This window comes from Dendrobium catenatum, unplaced genomic scaffold (genome assembly GCF_001605985.2).
Source record: "Dendrobium catenatum unplaced genomic scaffold, ASM160598v2 original_scaffold_267013, whole genome shotgun sequence".
Taxonomy (NCBI): domain Eukaryota; kingdom Viridiplantae; phylum Streptophyta; class Magnoliopsida; order Asparagales; family Orchidaceae; genus Dendrobium; species Dendrobium catenatum.
In genome coordinates, this window is record NW_021585411.1 from 291,361 (window position 1) to 316,235 (window position 24,875).

The 24,875-nt window shown below is 32.1% G+C and overlaps 1 protein-coding gene across 1 annotated transcript; it reads left to right on the forward strand.

Moving 5' to 3' along the window:
* The first annotated feature begins 2,951 nt into the window (after nucleotides 1-2,951).
* On the forward strand, nucleotides 2,952-24,488 carry LOC110096133 (U1 small nuclear ribonucleoprotein 70 kDa). Its single transcript, XM_020821907.2, has 11 exons — nucleotides 2,952-3,140; nucleotides 12,045-12,159; nucleotides 12,238-12,317; nucleotides 13,053-13,128; nucleotides 13,212-13,276; nucleotides 13,406-13,468; nucleotides 15,555-15,636; nucleotides 15,717-15,879; nucleotides 22,905-22,979; nucleotides 23,329-24,073; nucleotides 24,159-24,488. The coding sequence occupies exons 1-10, from the start codon at nucleotides 3,042-3,044 to the stop codon at nucleotides 24,056-24,058; spliced, it is 1,548 nt and encodes a 515-aa protein (XP_020677566.1). The 5' UTR covers nucleotides 2,952-3,041; the 3' UTR covers nucleotides 24,059-24,073; nucleotides 24,159-24,488.
* The last annotated feature ends 387 nt before the right edge of the window (nucleotides 24,489-24,875 follow it).

A 24,875-nucleotide genomic window follows, 5' to 3' on the forward strand; every position in this document is an offset into this window, starting at 1 on the left:
TTGACTATCAATATCAGTTAATTTTATATTTTAATATATGAAGAAATATACATTTCAAAGCCACGTACATAATTATTAGATTTACATCATGCACTAAATGTTGTGGGGCAAGACACCATAGGCACTAGTGAGTGCCAACAATGATGGTTCCTCAAACCAACGACCCAAATTTGTGCTTGTACTTGCCTTTTCTGGCATGCTAGAGGTTCTCAAAATAATTTATTTGATATTATAGAGTCAATTTTCATATTTTTAATAGCTTAATTGAGCTTCTATGATTAATTTGGAGTATATTTGAATAATTGGACCTAAAATTTCAATAAGTTTTGCTCCAATTGACACATTAAGTTTAGAAAAAGTTTAAATTATTATTTAAAAGATTTTACTTAGTTCATTGCTCTTAGGGGAGGTCCGTGTTAATTCACAAGGTTCATTCAAGCCATATAATATTTTGACATTATAATTTTGGGCTACAAATTTTATGGAAGTCTTAATATATATTTTCAAAGGATATAATCTTCGACGTCCAAAAATATGGGGCAAATGATAAACCTCCAAAGTTTCAATTGATTGATATGAAACTCAATGTATTATTTTGTATTAAAAACTTTTTAAATTAAATACAAGAACATATGAATTCCAAATTTAATAAACTTATAATCTGATTAAATGCCTCGATAAGATAAATCCAACAATACCAAAGGTAATATGATTTGAGTTCAAATTAACCTAAATCAAACATATGAAGCATATATATGAAAATTTCAAGACATTACTTGAAAGACTAAATGATGTCCAAATCTTATGTGCTCCGTGTTAGATCAAGCAGCTCAAGGAATTAAATATAATGAGCCTAAGATCATTTACTTTTGAGGTCATTAAAGTACTCCAATATTGAATAAATAATGTATGATTGAGAGGATTAATATGGCCATTCAATGGAGTTTTTTTTTTATAATTCTAGCCAATTTTATCAAAATATCAGTATCCAAAAACATGTATATAAATAAGAATACACATTATATATAAATAAATATATAACATAATATTACGCAAGATTTGAAGAGAGACATAAACTTAAAAGCAATGAAACTGAGGCTTCATTTAGGACATGTTTCTTTTATTTATTTATTTATTTATTTATTATTATTATTATTATTATTATTATTATTATTATTTATTTATTTATTTGTGACAACTTTCTTAATGCTTTCTTAAGCAATTTATTAGTACAAAAAATTCTATAAAAAAGCTGCTTTTGAAAGCAATAAGAAAGATGTCCCGAACGAAGCCTCAATTCATAAAAAAAATATTATTTTTTTGACATTTTAAGGCTTTGTCTGGAACAACTTTTGACCACTACTTTTTCACTGCTTTCAAAAGATTTTTAAAAAGTTGCTGTAAAAAACAAAAAGAAAGTTGTCTCAAATGAAATCTAAAACGCATTGCAAGATCGAACCCTTCACCCTATAATAAGCAAAAGCATCAATGCAAAATTGCATTACCTAAATAATTAACACAAAATATGAACACTATATTCATATTCATGAAATCATATTGCTTAATTTTGGATATGTTTAAGAATGCATGAATGTTTTAGATCAAGTAGCTTGGTTAGAAGTTTCACATGGAGAAAAAAAGAGTTGGTTTGGCTTCTAGAAGCATAGCTTTTTTGGTTTCCTTATACAAATTGGGTAAGATGGATAAATCTAGTAGCTTCTAACTGAATCTCCAAAATAACACCTTTTCTCCATAGCTCTTGGAGAAGGCACTTCAAATTACAACATATGAACCATAACGGTTGCTTATAAGGGAATGAAAGTGGTTAAATTAGGATTTAGGATGAGATGAACAATATTTTAGTTTGGAGAGGAGATTTAGCTCCTACAAAAAAAGATTGGATTAAATGAATAAGATAGATCAAGACCAAATGTTAGATTTAAAACCAAATTGGTTAATGGTGGAGTTTTAGGAAATATGTAGTTGAAGAAAGATTAGATGAATTCGCAATGCATGTTTGCTTCGTGATTCAAATAATTTGAATGTTTGCCTATCGATTTCTACAATGATTGTCATTTTAACAACCTTCCTACTCAATGAGATTTAAGTTGATCTCTTGTATTTCCATGAACGATTTCAGGAGCATAGGAGTATTTCGAATACATGAGGAAGAATTTGACACGTCTTTAAGAGTGGGAAAAAAAATATGTGGAGAATCATAATTTTACTAGATTTAAATATATATTAACTTGAATTAATAATTATTTATTAAAATAATATTAATTGATCTTATATATATTTATTTATGTCCCTTTTTTCTTAAGTATACTAGGAATTTTTATTTGGTTCGGTCACAGAATGTAGCTCTACGTTCGGCAGCCAGTAGAATCGCGCCACACGTTTTTATATTTGCCGCGCGCCCCGACAACCCGACCCGGAACGGACTCAAGATTTCTCCGTATTGGTCGATTTTGCTCGGCAATAACCAATTCCGAGCAAATACCTAGCAATATCGAGCAAATACTGAGTTGTAACGAGTTTTTTCTAGCAATACCGAGTAAATACCTAGCAATACCGAGCAAATCCCGAGCAAATACTGAGTTGTACCGAGTTGTAGAAAAACTCGGTACAACTCGGTATTTGCATGGTATTGGTCTTCACAGAGCGATATTTCTCGTTTTTGCAAATCAATGCCGAGCAAATACCGAGCAAATACCGAGCAATACCGAGAAAATCGCGAACATAGCATTCCCGGGTTCCGATCCGGGTCAAATCGTCAGGCCGCACGATAAAGAGTAAGAGCACATGACGACATGTTATTGGCGGCCGAACGTAGCTCTACGTTTGGTCAGAGGACGTAATTGTTCGTATACTAGGGAGTTAAAAAATCATAATATATACAAGTTGGAATTAGGTGATTATTTACCCTTTCCTATAAATAAACTTGTCCAAAATGCTTCTTAGCCGCCGACTCGCAAATCGGGTCTTCGAGAGCTCGTCTTTTCACCCTCGTCGCTTTCATTCTCTCTGTGCGCGCGAAGATGGGAGACTACAACGATGCGATGATGCGAAATCCTAACGCCGCCGTGCAGGCTCGTACCAAGGCGCAGAATCGCGCTAACGTTCTTCAGCTAAAATTGGTAATCCAATGAAACCCTAGCTCTTCCTATTCCTAAGAACCCAGCCCTTGTTTCTTCCGATCTGATCTGGTAATCTCGTTGTTGTATTACGGATCTTATTTTTTATCAGTATCTTCATTAATAGACTTGCTTTGATTTCCACAGGATACTCCTCTTTCCAGTTTGATTGCATTAGTTATGCTGTGGAACTTGTATGTTTTCAATTTCAGTCCAAGAAAGCTTAGGGGCTATTTGGCTGCTAATAGGAATTATGAAATCTTGTAAATCTTATAGGTGTTAAATCCTAATAATATTTGATATGATATGTCCTAAATGTTTAAATATTAGTAAACTATTTGGTAGATATTTTCAATATTTATGATTTTACGAAAGGAGAAGAAAATACACATTGATCAGAGGTTTTGTAAGTCTCTTAAATTCTACCTCCCTTAGGATTTACTGAATCTAGGATTTAGCCTAAAATGGGTGAAAAAAATGGGATTTAAGAAGTTACTTGCTCAAAAAATGATTTGACAATATTTAGACTAAATTTTGGCTAAATCTTGGTTAAATCTAGTGACCAAGCATCCTATTAAAGTTAGGCAAATGAAAGAATATAAAATATTGTGTTAAGGTTTTGATTATTGTGAATCTAGGATCCAAGATACTCATTGCTGATGTGTTGTTTTCATGATACAAATGAGCCTAGTTGGTTGGTAGAGAATTGTGAGAAACCTATAGACTAGTCTTAAGAGTGGCCTTGCTTGAATTTATTGCCATGTGTATGACCAATAGATCAATTAATCTTTTCTTTCACAAATTTTTTTGTCTTTTTATTTTTATTTTCATCTATTGGTGTGAATACTGTTCCTATTTGGGCTATAGATGTGGCTAACAATAAGCTAGTTAGAGAAATAAGGGGGGTCTTTAAACTTAGAAATACGTTCAATAGGAACAAAATGTTTTAAAGATATAATGTGGTTCAACTTATGAGTTTTTCCTTTGTTGCCATTATTAAGAGGTTATAATCATCATGAACATTAGTCTTTTACTGAGCAACTATTATCTTCTTTTTGAATACTTTTTCTCTGTTCATTTTGTGCTGCATGAAGTGCTAACATTATTTTTGAAAATCTTTTTGCAATACTTATTGCAATCTTACCTAATCTACCCTTTAGTTGTCCTCCCTAATCCATTTTCATTAAAGTTTTAATGAATCTTATTATGCTTCTTCTATCCCTTCGTCTTTTATCCATTTGTGCTGAATGAAGTGCTAACATTATTTATGCAAATCTTTTTGCAATACTTATTGCAATATTACCTGATCTAGCCTTTAGTTTTCCTCCCTAATCCATTCACGTTAAAGTTTTAATGGATCTTATTAATGCTTCTTCTATCCCTTTGTCTTTTATCTACTAGCAATCAATGTACTAATTTAGCTTGAATATGCATTATTCCCACTTTCTTTAATACAAAAAAACCATTTCTTACATCAATTACCTAGTATTATTGCAAATCATTGTTAATATTCTTGGTTTTTGTGTGTCAACTCGTCTATCAAAACTTTTTTATTGCCTAACACCAAGATCTATACTGCATAACAAATCTAATAATAAATTTATTTTGCAAAACTTTCAGGAACTTTAACATTTTAGCCACAAACCTTAACTCTAGAGCTTACTATGCATATATCATCATTTATTTGGTATAATAAATTTAAGGTCTATAAACATATCATTTTTTAGGATTCTAAGTTTTACTTCTTCATTAAGTGACATGAGTTTATTATTATCAATTTCATGTCCATTAAAATTGAAAATCATTTATTTGTTATATTCTATTAATCCTTAGCCTCTCATCTCCTAACAATTTTCTCTATTGTTTAAATTTTTTTAATAGGTATGATTAATTAGAATTAGGTCATATGCAAGCAACATAACCTTAGGTACTTCACTTGGTCCTTGATGTAATCATATTGTTGGTGGGAAATTTTTTGTTTCTTATGAACCATTTTCAATGGCAGTGCCATAGTACCATAAATTATCTTTAAGAACCTAAAACTTATCTTTGGCAAACTTTTTTTGGTTCACATTAAGGAGTTTGTTTGGGATAACTTTTTCATAGCTTTGCTTTCTATTCATTTTGTTTGGTTACAACTTTTTATTGCTTTTTTGAAATTGATGAGGTGTGAAGCTATTTCTTATAAATAGTATAAATGCACGTGCACATGGTGCACGTGAATAAAATTTTAAAAAATAAAAAATATATAACCAAATTAAAAAATAACATATGACATGCTATATCAAAGATATTAAATTGTATATCAATATTAATATAATATTTGTATCAATGTAGGTGATTTATATTTTTATTATACTTAAATTAAGATAAATTGAATTACAATGATGCACTTATACTTCTATTATAGAAGTATAAATATATACTTCTATTATACATCTAGCACAATGACGCACATTTGAAGAAGATCATGCTTTTATAGATAAATTGAATATAGATGATTTTTACTGATATATACTGTTGAATAGATGCTTTCAAGGTTGAAGAAATTCTATGAGAAATCGATAACTTCATTCAAATAGACAGATCAGACCAATTATAGTGGTCCTGCATAACATACTTGCACAAAAATAACTTATTCCCAAATTGACAAAAGTACCAATTTAAACTCTCAGCAAATAAATACCGAGATTGAAAAGGAGCTTACATTAATATTTTAGTAATGGCATGCATCTGCCTTGAAGAAGTTCCTGTTTCTCTAGGAAAACCCTCTAATGCAGCACAAAAGGAATGGGCATTTTCCTTCTTTTCAATCCTATTTATGATGTGCAACAAATTAAAAAGTAACACAATCATAGTTAAAAAAAACTAATTGAATGCATTGAATTGTTTTATAATTTTAAATTGTAATAAAGAACTTAAATCATAACTTGAACTATTAATTTCACACTAACAATCCTCTTTAAGATATGCAACAATTCAATAGTGAAGCAAGGATATTTAGAGATAACAAATTGAATGAATTTAAGATAGTTATCATAAATATAAACTGTTATGACAATTTTATGGCAATAAAAAATATAGTGAATTTACAAAAATAAAATACTGTAATGAAATGTAAAAACTAAATTACAGAATCCTGTTTAAATTTCTTGATGCATTAAGAAGCATACATTAGTATAAAAAGAAAACCCTCAACCTTCAATATCTCTGCTCAAAATCTTGATGTTCGCTTGAATAGCTGCACAATATTCTACAACAACAACAACAACAACAACAACAACAACAACATCAAGCCTTTATCCCACTACGTGGGGTCGGCTACATGAATCCTTTTTCTCCCTTGTGTCCTATTAAAAGTCAAATTCTCATTTAAATCTAATAAAGAAAGGTCATTCCTAATATTTTCTAACCAAGTCTTTTTAGGTCTACCCCTGCCTTTCTTAACATAAGTCAAATCTAATACCTCTACTCTCCTAACTGGGTCATCGGAAGGCCGCCGTTTTATGTGACCAAACCATCTAAGGCGACTCTCTCTAATCTTATCTTCTACTGGAGCTACTCCAACCTTAGCTGCACAATATTCTAATTAAAAAAAAAATTATATCAGAATATATTGATATAAAATTAAGTAGTGTGGGGCATATAGAATATGTCGACTGATAAATTTATCAAGAAAAAAACAAACCTCTTTGGGCTATTCTAAAGCATTGATTTTTCTTCTTTTTTATTCCCTCGGAAAGAGATTAAAATCAAACAAAGAGATAATCTATTAAATTTTATTTACAATGAGTCAAACAACTCTAAAGTATTTTTGATTTTATTTATTGTTGGCAAAAACTATTTTTTTCAAGAAGACACTACTATGAATGGAATAGCATGAAATGTTGTAAAGATACAATTAGCATGGTGAATGATACTCACAGTGTTGTTCCATTCTGCACGTTACACTTCTCCATATGAACCTATTCATAAGGAAAAAGATATCAATAAGGCTTCTTTGGACATACAAAATTTCTTACGAATTGGGTAGTGGATATAAATTCAAGCACCAAAATGCTATAATTTTTTTTCTTTATACTTTATGTATTCTCTCTCTCTCCCTTTCGATGCATGTGCATGTGAAAGCGGGAAAGAGAGAAGACAAATAGGTTTTAAAAAAGGCAACAAATATTCATTTTTAACTAATTATTTATTTGAAATTGATATGGAGAGATACCTTAACTCATTAGTTTCTGCTCCAGAAATAAAATTTCTGATTCCACCCTTATTAACTTCATTGCAATTGAGCTAGTAAATATCAACTTATAATTGAAATAAAAATCAAAACTCATAGGACTAAGGAGGGACCAAAAGTACATTAATAACCAAAATCATCCACTCCCTGGTTGCTGAGTCTACAACACAAGGGCACGACCCTGGCTGTTGAATCGACAGTCCAAGGGATATTATAATTTCTCAGGTCAATAGAACGCAGGGTTTCTGCGAAATCGAAGATAATGACTTAATAGGGAGATACAAGTATAGAAAATTAGGAATAAAACTCAATATCAACAAGCACATGTAGAAAGCATAAAATCTTCTTTCAAATGCGGAACTTCACACAAAAAAATAGATCAATGTGCAATAAACTAAAATATACTAAAATTGAAACAAACAAAATTTTCTATCAAGAGAAAACATCTACAATCTTGAGTGCAGGAATTTTCCCCTTAATTGGAAGGTCAAAGAAGAAGAGTCGAAGCCATCCTTGGGCCTCGGTGACAGTATCAATTTCGACAAACCCCATAGCCACATCACCGATCAAATAATTCTCATTTTCAAGAATCCTTACCAATCAAGATGCAGATTTGTGTGAACATTAGATACCTTTCGAGCCTCCATGCGCCCACCAACATTGGTCGCGAATCTAAGTAGCTCCCCATTGTAAAAGATGGAGGAGACAATTGAGCTATAGTCAATCGCAAAAAAGTTCAGGATTGCGAATCTTGATTTCCAATCCCATTGCAATGTAAATCGAGACGGAGGGAAGAGGCGGAGGCGGTTGACGCTGAGCTCAGGGTTGGAAGGCCAGAGGAGGATGGAGAAAACACCAGCAATAAGAAAGGAGGAGGTGGGGAGAACTCGATGATTCTCGCTGTGGCAATGACAGGAGAAAGGGGTGAAACTGCTTCGATGAAGTATTGATGTAAAATTACACGAGGTTCTAATGAAATCAAAATACGAAGAGAGGATAAGATGAATAGTCAGAGCATAATTGGCTCTTCATTATCATTTAACTGTGGAATTCAAAGTGAATGCCAAGCAGAGGGCGATTTGGGTCACGAATACAAAGCGGTAAAGTTATAATTATTAATTAACCGCTATGAAGAAACGTGAGCAAATCTCAAAACCTGGGCAAGCTGAAGAGCCGGAGGAACTTCAAGAGGCCGAAATGAAATAGTGGGCAAGCTGAAGAGTCGTAGGAAGTTGTTCGACTTTTTCAAAAAGAAATATTTATAATTCCTTTGATATCTTAAACATTTTTTTTATTATAGTAGTTCTACAAATATTTTTATAGATGGCTGCAATCACTCCAAACTGAGCTCAAATTAATTTTCTTAGGAAAAAAAATCCTTCATAATATATACTGTTGGCATAAAATAAATTGTTTAATGCTTTTGATTTTCTATGCCTATGCTTTATCACTCTTTTTATAACTTTATCTTACTTATTTCGAAGTTGATTACTTCATAATTGTCGTCATTGTTAACATCTATTTTGATCTTATATTGTTATTCAAATAGTTGTTTAACTTCACTAATACTACATCCTTTTAATCTTTAAGAGTACATTGAGAAATATATGTTAACCAACTACTCCAATATCTTTTATAATTCTCCATAAAACGATTAGTACTTGATTTAGATTCTATGATTTGTTTATGTTTATGCATCTTCTTCAGAGCTAATTTGATTTCATTTTTTTATCAATCTATACTATACTACATAATTTTATTTGTTATGCTCCTTTAAAATGATTTCTTTCTTAAAATCATCATCTAATAAATTCTAAAAATACCATTCTTATTTTATTTTTTAACCTTCAAATAATATCTTAATATTTTCACTTTTAATAAATCTAACTTGATCAAATTCTCAATTTTTCCTATCCTTAGAAATTTTTCTTTGTACATATTTCATTTTCTCCCTCTTTATTATTTGACCTACTATAGAAATCATTAAATGATTTGATTTAACTTTGCCTTCTTGGCTAAACTTTCTAATTTCCTCTAACTTATTATAAGCGTCGGTAGTATTAATTAGTTATTTTCCTTTCTTTAAATATTGATTTTATTGCCTTAATAATATTTTGTGAGATGTACATAAATTCTTCTTATTTTAGATATATATCTCGATTTTCTTAAAACTTCAATGATGCAAATAGTCATGTCCCACTTCAAGTTTGTCACAACTTTAGAGTTTCAATTTGCATCTCTCAGCAGTCTATCTTGAAATCTTCAGAACATCTCACTCTTTAAGATGCACCATTTTTATTTTAAGAATTATTATTATTTTTTTAAATTTCCTTATTTTCTTACTTCTAAGACATTCATACATACTACTCATATTGTTGTGTGTCAAACTTGCTCTTGAAATCAAATTATAATATTTTCTAAATGATTTTCTTTTATAAAAAAATCAATGTGATATGGTAGCATTGCTTTTTAAAGTCACAAAATGTTCTTATTTCTTAAATTTTTTTGTTTGCAGGATCATAGATTACTATAAAATAAGAGTGCAGCTTCTATCATTTGGTTTGCCCATCCTATTCCATTCGCACTGCACTATAAATTTTCTTACATCTCATTCTACTAAAATCTATATGTTTATTTAAGTAAACTAATATAGTTTTTCTCTTCCTAAAGTATACATTTGTAGTGGTTTGGTCGAAGCGGAAGCGCTAGCCATAATTATATTATTCGCATTGATATTACCTTAATTGAAATCATATTGCACTAATTTTACTTACTTTGACAATTGTAATTTTCAATTTTATTACGACTATAATTCCTACCTTATTTCTATTTACAAACTTTCTAAGATATAACTTATAAGCTTCCTCAATGTGTTTGAATAATTTTTTTTTTCTTTTCCATTTAACTCTTTGCAAAAATGTGTTATTTATTCATCTTTGATCATTTAAAATATCCAAATTATTTTGAGTTATAATCTTAGCTTTAAACTTAATCAACCCTTACCCACTTTTAAGAGCAATTGGGTCAAGTTTTGTCTTGTCATTTTTTATTTACAATTTATAGCTGACTTTTGTCAACTTCTCATCACTATTTGAGTAGGTTGTGGCATGTGTCTTATGGGCGATATGTTAACGAACTCTTGTTTTTTGTTACTTTAACTTGGTATGATGGCACTTCACTTTTTTCCAGAACACCATATTCATAGCAAATTTTAGGATTTTGTTTCATTGGATGCATGGTTTAAAATTGCGTAATATGAGGCTCGCCTTTGCGCAATTCCAATAAAAAACGCCTCGATGCTTACGCCTCGAGTTTTTTTTATGAGGCTTGCGCCTCAACTTGGTTGAGGCCCGCCTCGCCTCACTGGCATGAGGCTTACGCCTCACGCTATATATATTAAAACTTACATAGATCTTGAAGTAAATGCCCGACATTGGACTCTAAAGGAGAGGAGGAAGGGGAGAGAGCAGTTCATCATAATGATGATTCAAATGAAGAATCCCTTAGTGATGACAGTGCTGATGACTTATGAGTTCTTATGTGATATGTCATTGCTATTTATTTTTGGAAATTTGAATTATATGTTAATGAAAAGAATATTGGGATTTGGGAAAGATAGAATTTTGAGTTGAACTATATTTTATGTTGTCTTATTATTGGGATATTTTGATTTCACTTCATATCTTATGCTTTTTTATGTTTTATGTTATTCACTCGTTAGTATATAAAAAATTTATCATTTTATATTTACACAATCTTTTGATTTTGAGGCTTACGCCTCAAAACGCCTTGAGGCTTACGCCTCGCCTCACGGATGAAAAACGTCTCAATACCCGTATACGCAATTTTAAACATTGATTTGATGAGTTTGGCATATAGAATATGTAGTTGGCTGTCAACCTCACATTGGCTCTTGACCTTTTTCAAATGGACTTGGGTCTAATAAATGATTGTTTTGCCAATACTAAGAGGGTAATGACTATCAAATTACTTATGTTTAAGATGTTGCATTAAATGTTTAGCATGTTAGAAACATCCAACATTTTCTATCTATTATTTTGCTCCCATGGTAGATAAGGTACAAATTCATTGGGTCAAAAAAAAAAAAAAGGACTTGGGAATATGTCCTTCATGGTGTTGTGGATGAATTAGATCTCATGCAATGTATTTACTTGAGCTTCATCTCACATAAAACTGCTGAGCTACTCAAGAGGTGTTCATGAGCTCTCCTCTCTCCCTGAAGCATTTAGTGGGTCAGTTATTCTGTGATAGAGCAGTAGGTTCTGATTATTTAAATTGGTTTCCAGTTAATGCAATGCTATTGGTTCCCATTCTTAATTTTCTCTTAGTTAAACCTGCAAAGTTTAGCCTGACGAATCTTCAAAATATTTCCTGCCTTTGCTCTACTTCTCATGACTCAGAGAATGTCTTCCTAGTTGTTGTATGCTGATCTAAAGATATCAAGGATTAAGGCATCTTTATAGCTTCTTAGAAACCTGAAATCTGTTAATATTTTTTGCTTCTTGAGCCTTGCTTTACAGAATTGTCAATTATGACTTAATGCATGTATTGGATTAATTTTGTTCTAGCCTATCTTAGTATTTTGTTTGACTGCATTTTCTCTTGAAATTATTCCTCTATAATGCCATTGGTGCTTTGTTCTTGTGTAGATTGGGCAGAGCCATCCAACTGGTCTTACTAACAACCTTTTAAAGCTCTTTGAACCTCGCCCTCCTCTGGAATATAAACCTCCTCCAGAAAAGAGAAAATGCCCACCATATTCAGGCAGATTATATTTTTTTTGCTTATTTCCTGCCTCTTTATGCGCAAATAATGTCTAATATTTAATCTTTTACTTCAAAGGAATGGCTCAATATGTCAGTCATTTTGCTGAACCTGGGGATGAAGAATATGCACCTCCAGTTCAAAAAGCTGAAACTCCGGTATGTTTTCACAAAGATGTTTTCATTAATAAATTAGCTTGTAAATAAATTTGTAGATCATTTACCATAGTACATTGTCATTTCTTGTTTTTAATTTTTTTGCTAATTTGTTAGAAGTTGAGTTTGCTTAGAACCCTAATTCTATATGCCTGTGTTTTTCCTTGTGCATGTGTACTTCCTGCATATATCTGTATTTTGTTACGAATGTCCCGCTCATGAATGCTTATAAGCATTTTGTTTGCAGTTATATTCATTACTGTTTGTATTGATGGAATACTAATCAAGAAAATGAGAAGAAAGGAAAACTTTATTATGGTGAGTTCTAACAATCAATGAAAGGATAATGAAATCATTTCTTAATCAGTTGGTCTCAACAAGTTACTTTAAATGGAGATCTAAATAATTCTATCCCTCAAACAGTTTATCTCATACAATAATGTTGATCTAGCTTGCTAATGAATATATTTTTTGATTGACTATCTTGACATTGGAGAATGCAAGAGAAGAAATAACTTGAATTCTTGTTTATTCAGAACTTAAGATTTATATTTCTGATCTGTTGGCTGTTTTGACTCTAGCATCTCGTACTTTAGCAGACTATACTCATCCATTTGCAAAATATGCAGTCCTTTTAAATGTCTTTTTCACATGTTTGCTATGTTTAATGGACACATTGGCCTTGATGATGGCCTATTGCTTTTCCCTGATTTTTTGTTCTTATATTTTTTGGTCCAGGCGCAAAGAAAAGCTAGAATTCATAAGCTTCGCTTGGAGTTAGGAGCACAAAAGGCTGCTGAAGAGCTTGAAAAATGTAAAGACTTTGGGGGTTTACATAGGAGCAAATAGTTTTTTTGGGTCCATCCAATGGTGTTTAATTTATGATGTTTAATGCAGATGATCCTCATAAAGATTCAAATGCAACTGGCGATCCATACAAAACATTATTTGTGGCCAGGCTTGTAAGTTTGGATTTTCCATTGTAGATTTTTAATTGCTTGTATTTATGAATTCCTGTGTTTGTAGTTTGTGCTTGTATGCATTTATATATGCTTTAAAGCATGTATTTGTTGTTCTCCATTTCCTTGCAGAGTTATGAAACAACCGAACATAGGATCAAAAGGGAGTTTGAAGCTTATGGCCCAATTAAACGGGTAAGTGTACAAGAAAATTTATGTTGGGAGCAGTTATTGCTCTTGACATGGGTAAGGTTACAGTTTAACTTTATTGATCTTGTGCATTGAAAATTGTAGTTCATGTTTTTTTAAAGTTTGAAGGTTGGACGTTACTATTTTGTTGTAGGTAAAAAGTGTTTCTTCTTTTTTGGCCGTTGTAGGAGTTCAGTTTTGTTTGTTTTTTACGTTTTCAATAACCCTTTTTTTTTGTTTCATGTGTTATTTGTACCTATTTTTAATGACAACTATAATTATCATGAAGCCCAATTTTCCATATAATTTTATGTAATGAAAGCACTTTAACCTCAATTTCCTCCACCAATGCATGTGTAGGTGCACATTGCTACATGTCTTCTGCCTGCATTGTATGCTAGCTTGTACAGTTTTCTATTTGCCTTTGTGTGTTAATACATTTGTAAATCTCTTTGTTTTTTCACGACCTCTGAGCTTGTTTATCTTTTTGGGTTTTTGATTAACTGCAAATTTCCTTCTTATCTTGGCAAGTAATACTTTTAGTTCCTCTTAGCTACTTTACTTTCAGTGAGGGTATTTTTTATTTTAACGATATCTATCTTCTGGTAATCTTTAATATTCTTGGCAATTTGTTCATATTACTGTGGATTCTTTTCTTCCACCTTTGTTAATTGATCAAGCATCTTCATTTTGTATACTTCTATCCAGATTTTTTTAGTGGCCTGGGATGAAACTATGTTCTTCTTTCACCCTGGAATTGCTTTACTTTCCATGACTGCCTAGCATGATGGTCTACGTTGTGATTATACTTCAAATCCAGATTATTTGAATTTTTTTATATTTCATTATTTTATTTTTGTACTGAAATTTGATTTGGAGGAATGCTTGGCAATGATTCTTCTTGGGAGCAGCTGTGTACTTTCTTCTTAGTTGAACTTTTTTTATGGTGGTTGATAAAGACTTGTATTTAAAAGTTACTCTAGCAGAAAACAAAAAAAATCATGTCAGGCTTATTTGATTTTTAATTTTCAATCTAATTTGGTTGTTGATCATAAAGGTTTCTGGGTAAGTAAACAGGTAAATTTAATGCAAATACACGTGCTGGCTTTCTTTGTAGCAAGATATTCTTCTTCTGTAACTATGGAAATTGTTTTGGTGCTTATTCTATTCTGATTCTGTGGGGCTAGTTTTGTGCCATATTTCGGTAAAAGGTGTATGGTATGTTGTCATTGTTTTTTAAACATCTAATTAGTGTTCCTTGATGTTAACTTTCTACGTGTAATATCCCTATCATCATTCGCATGAGACGTGAGTTTACTTAAAAAATTTTCATTATTAAGTATATCACTTTCCCATTTACATGGGTTGTACTTGATATTTGAAATTGTGGAAGAAATTTGTGGGGGTAAGAAATAGAACTCCAAAGTCTGGTTATATGCTACTGTCATTTTGGACCCATCCTTGAAACTTTTGGGTGATAGTTCGGCAAAAAATTTGAGGTAATCTTCACATACAAAGTTTGATCAGAAAGGTTATTTGTTTTATCTTCATCTTCAAGTTGTAAGCCCAAAGCACCACCCTCGTCTTGATTTCAGATGTCCAATCCCGGATAGGTATATTGCAGGGGGTATTAGCAGGTTTCCTTTTCTATTTTAGCTCTATGCATCATTTTTTTCTCCTGCAACTTAACATTTTATTTTTTGATTAGAGAAGTCAAATGAATTTCCTGATTCTGAAGAAGTCATGGTATTTTTCTAAAACTGTACTATTTGTTATTTTAAACTACCCTGGTAAGGGGGGGTATAGATATATATATTTCACATCCGGCAAAATTGGTCTTGTACATGGATATATCTGCCAACCCAATTGATAAGGTGGTGGTGCATCTCACGTGGCGCAGCAGTACACCTTTAAAGGTGAGCACGGCTAGCAAGGCTTGCTGCCTGTCTGTCGTGCCATTTAGGTTTTAGTATTCCAAACAAAATTTGCAGATGTACAAACCAAAGAGTCAAAACATAGCACATAGAACATCGAGTCCATATTTTTTATACAGAATTTTTCTTAATGTTGCCTTCTGTTTTATGTCTCCTAGGTTCGTCTGATTATGGACAAGGAGACGAATAAACCTAGAGGATATGCCTTCATCGAGTATATGCATACACGTGACATGAAAAGTGAGTTATATTCTCATATCAATGCTGTTTCTGTCGAGACAATTCATATCATTTATTTTCTAGTATTTCATATTATGCAGCTGCATACAAGCAAGCTGATGGTAGGAAGCTTGATAATCGAAGGGTATTGGTTGATGTTGAGCGTGGTAGAACTGTTCCTAATTGGCGACCTAGGAGATTGGGTGGTGGACTTGGATCCACAAGGGTCGGAGGTGAAGAAGTTAACCAGAAGCATTCTGGAAGGTAAATAGCTATGTTTTGTTTATTTTTTCTAAACAGTGTATTTAGTGTTTGAAGACTCGGACAATTGCTTTCTTTCAGTACTTGGTGATGTTTTTACTTTTTGGTTTTTTCTTAATGAACAATTTTGCATCATTATTATGTTACCAGTTTGAATTCTATACCTCGCCTAGATATGAAGTTGGGGGCTTGTAAAGCCATCACATCTTTTACCAATTAAGGGTTATGGACATGTTGCTTTAAAGATCATTAAGCTGTAATAGCCATGGTAAATGCATTATTGTAGGCTCCCATCCTAACTGATAAGCTACTCAACTGAGAAAATCTCTTGATTCGGAATTTGCCGATTGATAAATGTCATTACCATTTTTCCAAATCATCTACCCTTTATTTATTTCCCTTTTTAATAATTTCTACTAGGCTTACTTTTAGATGGTAAGTGGGGTTATATTTTAACTAAAAGTTTAGATGCATCTTCCAACTGTAATATATATTTTATAAGATCTGAGCTTGAAGTTAGCTTACTCCCCATCATAACGATTTAAAATCTAATACTGCAATGATGTTAAACCAGCCTCAAGTTTGCAGGATTGACAAAGGTAAGCATTTCATTTAATGAGATTGTATTTTAAGATTACTATATTCAATTAACATTTAATTTAATGAAGTTGTCTTTAAAGGTTAAAGCTATGAAATAAAGCTATTAAGATTATCTCAACATATATATCAATTATATTCCTTAGAATTACATTATGCATTTTCACCATTTATATTAAAATTAGATGGTGGCCCATGCACTGAATGAGAAGATACAACATCAACAACATCAAGCCTTTATCTCATTACGCGGGGTCGACAACATGAATCATTGTTTTCCATTATGTCATGTTAAGAGTCAAATTCTCATTTAAATCTAATAAAAAATGTCATTTCTAATACTTTTATAACCAAAATTTTTAAGGTTTGTCTCTATCTTTTTTAACATTAGTCAAATCTAATACATCCACTCTGCTAACCGGGTTATTGGAAGGCTGGCGTTTTATGTAACCAAACCATCTAAGACAACTCTCTCTAATCTTATCTTCCATTGGAGCTACTCCAACTTTTTCACGTATATACTTGCTTTGCATTCTGTCTCTAAGAGTAAAGTCACTACCATTTGAGCATCCTTATCTCTGCAACACTAAACTTAAATTTATGCTTTTCTTTTAATGGCCAACATTCTGCGCCATAAAACATTACATGTCTCATCACCATCTTATAAACTTCTCTCAAGTTTGAGGGCTACTTTTCTATCACACAGCAGGCATTCCTTCACTTCAACCATCCAACTTGAATTTTACTAATAATATCCTCATCTATTTCACCATCACTTTGAATAATAGACCCGATATATCTAGATGTACTCTTTTTTAATGACTTAATCGCCCAAAGTCACAATCCCCTCACTAGATCTATTACTTCTAAAATTACACTCTATGCATTTGGTTTTAGATCTACGCAAATGAAAATCTTTAGACTCTTAAGGTTGCTCTCCATAATTCAAGTTTTCCTTCAAATCCCTCTCTAATCTTATCAAAGAAGGATATCATTAGCAAAATTCATACACTAGAGTACATCCTCTTACAAATGTCTAGTAAAAACATCCATTACTAATACCGAAAGATATGAGCTTAAAGTTGATCCTTGATGTAACCTAACTGAAATAAAAAAATACTTGGTCAAGCCACCTTGTATTTGAGTACAATAACAACACTTACATGCATATTATTAATGACTTGAATATATGCATTTTTAACTCTAGAAGTTTCCAAAGAAATTCTCTTACAATGAGAAGTTAAATAAATTGATTTTTTTAACTATTATCAAACATTCAATCTCTAGAAGTATTACAGTAATAATATTTTTAATCTCCCAAGCTTTGTATGTGGCTATCTTGTTGTTCATATATGTAAAATTCTGCATAATCACTAGGAGCATTGCTGATAGCATTCTTGTTATTGTTGTTTATTATATCAATTTTCTGTTCCTCTCATATTATATAAGTTTTCTAAGTTGAATTTTTAAAAAATTTTCCTTGTATTGCTGTATCGATTCTGATGCTTTTCTCATTTGGCGTTGAGAAGTTTTTGCTGTAGAGATTGAGATGGTGACTTTTCATATATTTTTCACGTAAATTATTATTTCTTGTTTGTTCAAATTCTTTCTGTTAGTAGTGCATGTCTAGATTCGCAAATGAATGTTTCAGCATGAAGACAAAAAACTGTCCGGTGATGCAAGGCATTTCAGGTTCAAGGGTTTCTAACTTACATCATATGCGATGGTAATTTAATTTGTGTGATTTAATTTTCACTAGGCAGTAAAATTCCAACACAACAATTGTTTCGTAGTAGCAAGGAATATAGGAAAATAGAAGAAGCTCAAATTTCAATGAATTTTTTTTATATCAGAAGATAAATTAATAATAAGAAATAAATATTACAAAAACAAGGCAGTTGGTTAAGATTTTATGCACATTAAAAAAGAACTAAAGATCTAATTGATTTAGAATAAAATCAATTCTGTTTCTTGGCAATTACGAAATAATTAAAGAAAAAGAAAAGAAGCTGAAAGTAGACATAAAGAGATAAACTAGAAAAAAAAAAAGATAAACTAGATAAGCAAGCCTTATGCTTGAATGTTGAGATTACCTTTCTAGGAATAGTTTTACGTCTCACACCCGATTAAGTAATAATCACCTCAGAATAGATGAAGAATAAGTCCATTACATCTAAAACAGAAATTTATTCATGCAATAAGTTGATTTTACATGCTTTAGAATACCTCTATTTATATAAGCACACACATAGGAATCATGACGATTAACAAGACTTTTAATGATTTCTTCATAGTGGTTAGTACTTCTAATGCTATGAATAGGATCGTAAAGATTGGAGAATTCCAACATTCCTCTTAATAGAACTACAAGAACAATTGTTGCAACAGAACTGCAACTGTAAGAATATGAGAAGCTTAGAAATCTCCATAAGTTAATGAGAAAGCCAAGAATGGATCCCAAGGTTCTGAAATAGGAGCACACAAGCCCAAGAGAGGAGCCCATGAGGGAATCCAGCATAATACCCATAGTTACCGTGAAGAAGCCAACAAAACTGTATTAATTGAAACAAGAAGGCTCTGCAGGAACAGCCTTTGCAAAATAGAAAATATCATGGTCGTGCTCAAAATATAGATCTCTTGGTACCAGCTCAAAATATAAATTCCCGTTGGTCTTATTTTTTATGTTTAGGATGTTCCATTCGCATAAGCATGCTATTATATCATGAAAATTTAATACAAACTCTTACCAACTTATCCAACACAAACAAACATTGTATTCCCGATTGGCTAATGTAGGCATTGAGCTTCACATAAATTACCTCTGCTTAAAAAAATTGAATTTAATAAATGATTTAATTGGTATTCTATCCACAAATTTGGAATTATTGTTTAATTTCTTGTTAGATATCCATAAATCACCTCTTGTATTCACCATAAATATTAGATGTTAAGTGTTAACTCATCTGTAAAAGTAACTTAGGAATTAAACTAGCATATTTGTTTTTAAAATGTGTAAATGACTACTTTGATGTCATAATAGGAGGTGAAGAAAGATAAAAATCAAGCTATTGGTTAATGTTTTGTGGTATAAAGTTAGAGTTAGTATGTTTAAATTTTAATTACTATTAAAATTCTTGGGGATTTATTTTTTGTATACATTTTCCCTAGTACATTGTTTTGACTTCAATGATCACATTTTCATTTTGGGTTTTGATTTTTCGTTGTTCGATCACTTTATTTAAGTTTGATATACATTTTACTAAAATATGTATTGACATGAAATAAAATATTTAACAACAAGCTTCTAATGGATATTTTCATTATAAGTATGCATACAAAGAATGAGTAATGCAATAGAATATGATGTTAGTAATTGTGATACATAAATTCCTACTAGCTTTCCACGGGAAAGGAAAAATATGAAATAATAAGTAACATATTCACATTAAATTAAGATATTACAGTAAAATCATAAAAGGTCAAATGTCATTAAAAATCATACAATGCTTCTAACAATACTAAATAAATAGTTTTTGCACTTCCAGTTCAACATAAACAAGTAATTTAAGGTCATAATTTATGAATTTAAAAGTCTCCCATACTCTTTTCATTTAGAGTCTTCATTAGAATTATTGTTGTAGTTAGATTCTTTCTCCTCTCTCATACTAAAAATAGAAAATAAGTTTCCAATGACAAGAGGAGAGACAATGGACGAGAAGCTGCCGCAATGGTGTAAATGGTGGTGATAACAATGGTAATGCAAGAGTATAGGGTGCAGGTATGAGGGGCCTACGACTACTAGTTTGAGGTCATGTTGTTTTTCTCAAGTTTGTTTTTATTTTGTTATATAATAAATAAATATAATTTAATATACAAAATAAATTTAAAATTTAAAATTATCTAAACTATAATTTTTAGGCTTGTGTCTTTTAAAAGTTGTGTTGAGGAATGCCTTGAGGCGCTTCTCACCCCTATTGTGGTGTAAGCCTTATATGTCTAGCCTGAGGCATATGTCTTATTGCATTTCTTTTTTCAAATTGCATTGAGACGAGCATCTAATTGCATAATTTTAAACCATCAATAAGATATTATGCACAATTCAAAGGGTATGAAATTTAAAGTTACAAATATTTATTAAAATAGATAAAGATTTTAAATTCAAAATATCACTAAAGAAATTTTCGAGAATGGATACATAAATCTTTTTTGTCTTTTAATATAAGCAAAAATACTCGGCTATATCTCTTATGATTTTATAAACTAATAATTTTTAAAAAATTCATTCATAAGTTGGGTTATTATGATCAAGAAAAACTTCTATGATTTTATGTAATTAGATTGTTCAAATTAGTTAACTTTAGTTTGTATGATCTTTAAGAAAAAGGATCAAAATGATCTTTTAACTCTCCAGTAGGGACCAAAATGGTCCTCAACTATTTTAAGGGATCAATTTGGTCTTTCCGTTAAAAATAATGAAAATTTCGAATGACAAAGGTATGATCGGAATAACCACGAAAATGAAAAAAGCAATAATAAGAAAAAAAGGGGAACGATAGTTACGTTCACATCGAGCAAGCTCCCATCACGATCCAACAAGAAGAACAACAAATTTTCATGACATCTGATTCGACAGGAAGGAGCGTCGTCAAAGGAGGCATTAGCGACTCATTCAAAACCCTTCAGTTGCTACATCAACGAGCTTTTGTTAATTCCAATTTGACAGGTAGGAATGTAATCTAAGGAGGCGAAGAAAGGCTCTAGTGACTCGTTCAAAACCCTACTGCATCTTATAGCAACGAAGAATGTGGAATAGAAGAAAGGGTAGCAAATCATTTAGGAATTAATATAAATTAAAAAATTAAAAAAAATAGATAATTAATAATCAAAATAATAATAATAGCTATATAATTATTTAATTTATTAATATTTATAATAATAATTAGATAATTAAGCTAATTAATTTTTAACACCATTAAGTCCAATGTTCATTAGTTTGGATGTTAGGACTAAATTGGTCTCATTTTAAAGAGTTGATGGACCAAATTAATCTCTCAAAATAATGGTGGACCATCTTGGTCCCTTCTAGAGAGTTGACTATTTTGATCCTTTTCTCTATGATCTTTATTAAGTGTAAAGTTAAGGAGTAGCTCAACTTCTAGTTGATGTTTGGGTTTAGAGTTATTGTTATGGAGTTATTTCAAATTAATTCTAATGGCATTATTGTAAATTTTTCTCCTATGTCCTAATCATAATCTTATCTCACTTAACTATAATCGAGTGAACTGCTAGGAGTTATGATTGTAGCATATTACACACGAATGCACATAACAAGCATCCTAAAGTGATAAAAAGTAAAATGTTTTTGGAAGCTCTGATCACTGATTGAAAGGGAGTTGGTTGCTTCTTGTTTGGAGATTTAAGAGAGAGGACTAATTGTTCTCCCCTGACTTACTTTTGAGATTATTGCTCCAAATTTGATGAGATCTCCATCATTCATTATTAGTCTTTCTTTCTGAGAAGAGGATTTGATTTATTTTGTTATTTTTCTCAATTGTCTTCTCCATGCATTTGATTGTTAAATTTTTATTTATCCTTGCCTGGTGGGTCATTCTTGATCTAATTATGTATTTTGATGTTCTTATTTGTTGTGGTTGTTTAATTGTTTATGTACCATATTTTTTTTCATTTGGTACTAGGTTTATTTCTCCTATGTTAATTTGATTGCTCTGTTTGTGCACTGAAAGAGTTAATTTGGGCACTTTGTTGCAACACATTAGTATAAAAGCAGCTAGGTTGAATTCAGGACATGCAGTTATGAAAACGTTTTGCCAATACTACCAACCATAAGTTTGAGAAATTCAATGGGAATAATGATTTCAAAATCTAGAATATGAAGTTGTGCATTTCTTGCCCAAGGAAGATTTGCTTAAGGCTTTGAAGGGTCGGATTCCCTAACTGTTATATAGATGAGGAGGATATGGATTAAAAAAGGCCTTAGTATTATATTCAGTTTGGGAGATGATTCTTTGAAATATGATAGATCTAAGTACCCACATGAGAGATGCAGGAATGGGTTGAATTTCTCGACGTTGTTAGCTTATGAAGGACTTCTTTTGTGATCTCGAACAAAATTAGGTAAAAAATGCACCTTGTCGCATTGTGTTGAAACATACCGGGCTTTGTCATTTGCTGGTTGCACTACTACAAGGTGAATTCTATGTTTCAGTTGTTTCTTGTTCATTTTGTCTTCTGATTTTGTTTGAGATGCATGGTCAATTCTGTATATAATGATATTGAATTTCTCATCCTTGGCTTCAGTGATTATAAATTAGTATGTCCACAGCTGATAGCTCATGATTTGATTAACTTTTTTGCAACATGTTGAAGTAATGCAATTCCTTGTGCATGTTTAATTTTTTACATTGAATCAGGGAGCAACAGCAGGCAGCATCTGGCCGACCCAGATCAGAGGAGCCTAGGGCTCGGGAAGAAAGACACCTTGATCGGTATGTGAACCTGCATGGTTGCATTTCCTTAAATAAATTGGATGAGATTGAATGCTGTTTATTTTTGCGCTCAATTTTAAAATAAGCACTCATTTGGTTGCTTCTATAGAAAAATGGTTTTAAAAGAAATGATGATTTTAGTTCTCATTCAGTTTGAAAAATGAAATTCAGATTTTGATGGTATTTGTAGTGTGTAAAACCCATATTTGACTACTAGCTACATTCAACCAAATGGCAATCTAATAAAGTTATAGAATTTTATATCATATTTTCTAATTTCAACAACCAAATGATCCCTAAAGATGCTTGTGATCTTTTGTGGTACTTATGAGGTTTTCCTTTGATGTAGGGAAAGAGAAAGATCTCGTGATAGGGGAGGTAGGGATAGGGATCGGCGGGAGAAATCACAGGAACGGTCACATGATAGGACACGAGATAAGGATCTCCGAGAAGATAGACACCACCATAGAGATCGTGATAGAAATAGAGAAAGAGAGAGGGAGAAGGAAAGAGACCATGGTCGTGATCGTGATCGTGAACGCGATCGTGATCGTGATCAAGGCCGTGATCGAGGTCGCGATCGAGAGCGAGAAAGAGACGTCAACCGGGATTTTGAGCGCCGCCCTCGTGACCGTGATCGCGAGAGGGATCACACACGAGAGCGGGAGAGGGATAGAGACTATGAGCGTGCTAGTCATGATAAGGATCGTGGTTATGCTCATGAAAGAGATGCAGACTATGATCACGTTGATGTGGCACATGAACAAGATCGTCAAGGTATTAAAGTAAGGGAAACGAATCATGGTGATCCAAACCGTGGTCGGGAGTATTTGGATGGTTCTGTCAAGCATGGGCATGAAGATGAGTATGGTCAATACTACCAGCAGAAGGATCAGCAGTATGATCATGAGCCTGAATACTATGAGCATGGACATTATGGCAAGGAAGGTGGTGCTGATTATGAGGGACAATACAAACGGGCAGAGTCTGAACCCCCTGAGGAGGGAGAGGCACCCAGGGACCATGAGTATGAATACCACCGTTCTGAAAGATCCCTATCCCGTGAGTATCGACACTGATGATTTGTGCTTGTGGTGAGTATTACTTGGTTCCCAATTGAAACACTGCCATTGTATTCCACAATCATTTCTGTTTTCATGTCCTAACACTTTGCTGCAGGTTGCTGCGAGTTTATTTACGGAGGTGTTTATAAAGCAGCTTCCTACTGGCTTGCGCTTGTAAGGCTAGTGTTTCTGAATTTATGCTTCTAGTATTCGAGAATGTCTGTGGGGTAGTATTTTCTCTTTTTGAATATCTTTAACAGAAAAAGACTATCTGGCTGGGCCATGGAAGATATGAACAATAATGGTTTTGATGTTAGTATTCTGCTCTGGCTCTCCTATCACTGAGAATTTTTTATGCTTTTTGACATAAAAGCTTGTAATCTGATACTTTAACGTTTGTGTGAAAAGATCTAGTTGGTGTCATTTGTTTGATTATTTTTTGTCATGTCATTTAGATTGTGATTCAAGCATTCCAGTTTTTTCCATTTCTCTAGTTAGTGTAATCATCATTAGTTTTTATCCAAAACTTTTGATATCAGTTTATGAATTTAATTATTTATTTATTTTCGTAAGATTTATTTATATTTTTTTCTTCCTTATTTTTTTTCGATATTTTTTCTTTTATTATAAATTCATTTTGACAGTTTTAATTTTCAAACCTGAGGAATTTACTTCAGTAAAGCGAAGAATGACCTGTAAAAACAATCCTTTTTGCTTCCATCCGCATTCATAAGAGTTAACCCAAGGATAAGAGGCCTAGGTCATCCGCATGCAAAAAATGCCTTAAGCAATTTGGAGCAGTAAAATTTTCACTGCTCTGAAAAAAAAAGCA

Excerpts from the sequence above, each read along its gene's own strand:
- LOC110096133 (XM_020821907.2), top strand. The coding sequence starts at position 3,042 with ATGGGAGACTACAACGATGCGATGATGCGAAATCCTAACGCCGCCGTG. Across the intron at positions 3,141-12,044 it reads ACGTTCTTCAGCTAAAATTG|ATTGGGCAGAGCCATCCAAC; the intron begins GTAATCCAATGA and ends GTTCTTGTGTAG. Across the intron at positions 12,318-13,052 it reads TTCAAAAAGCTGAAACTCCG|GCGCAAAGAAAAGCTAGAAT; the intron begins GTATGTTTTCAC and ends TTTTTGGTCCAG.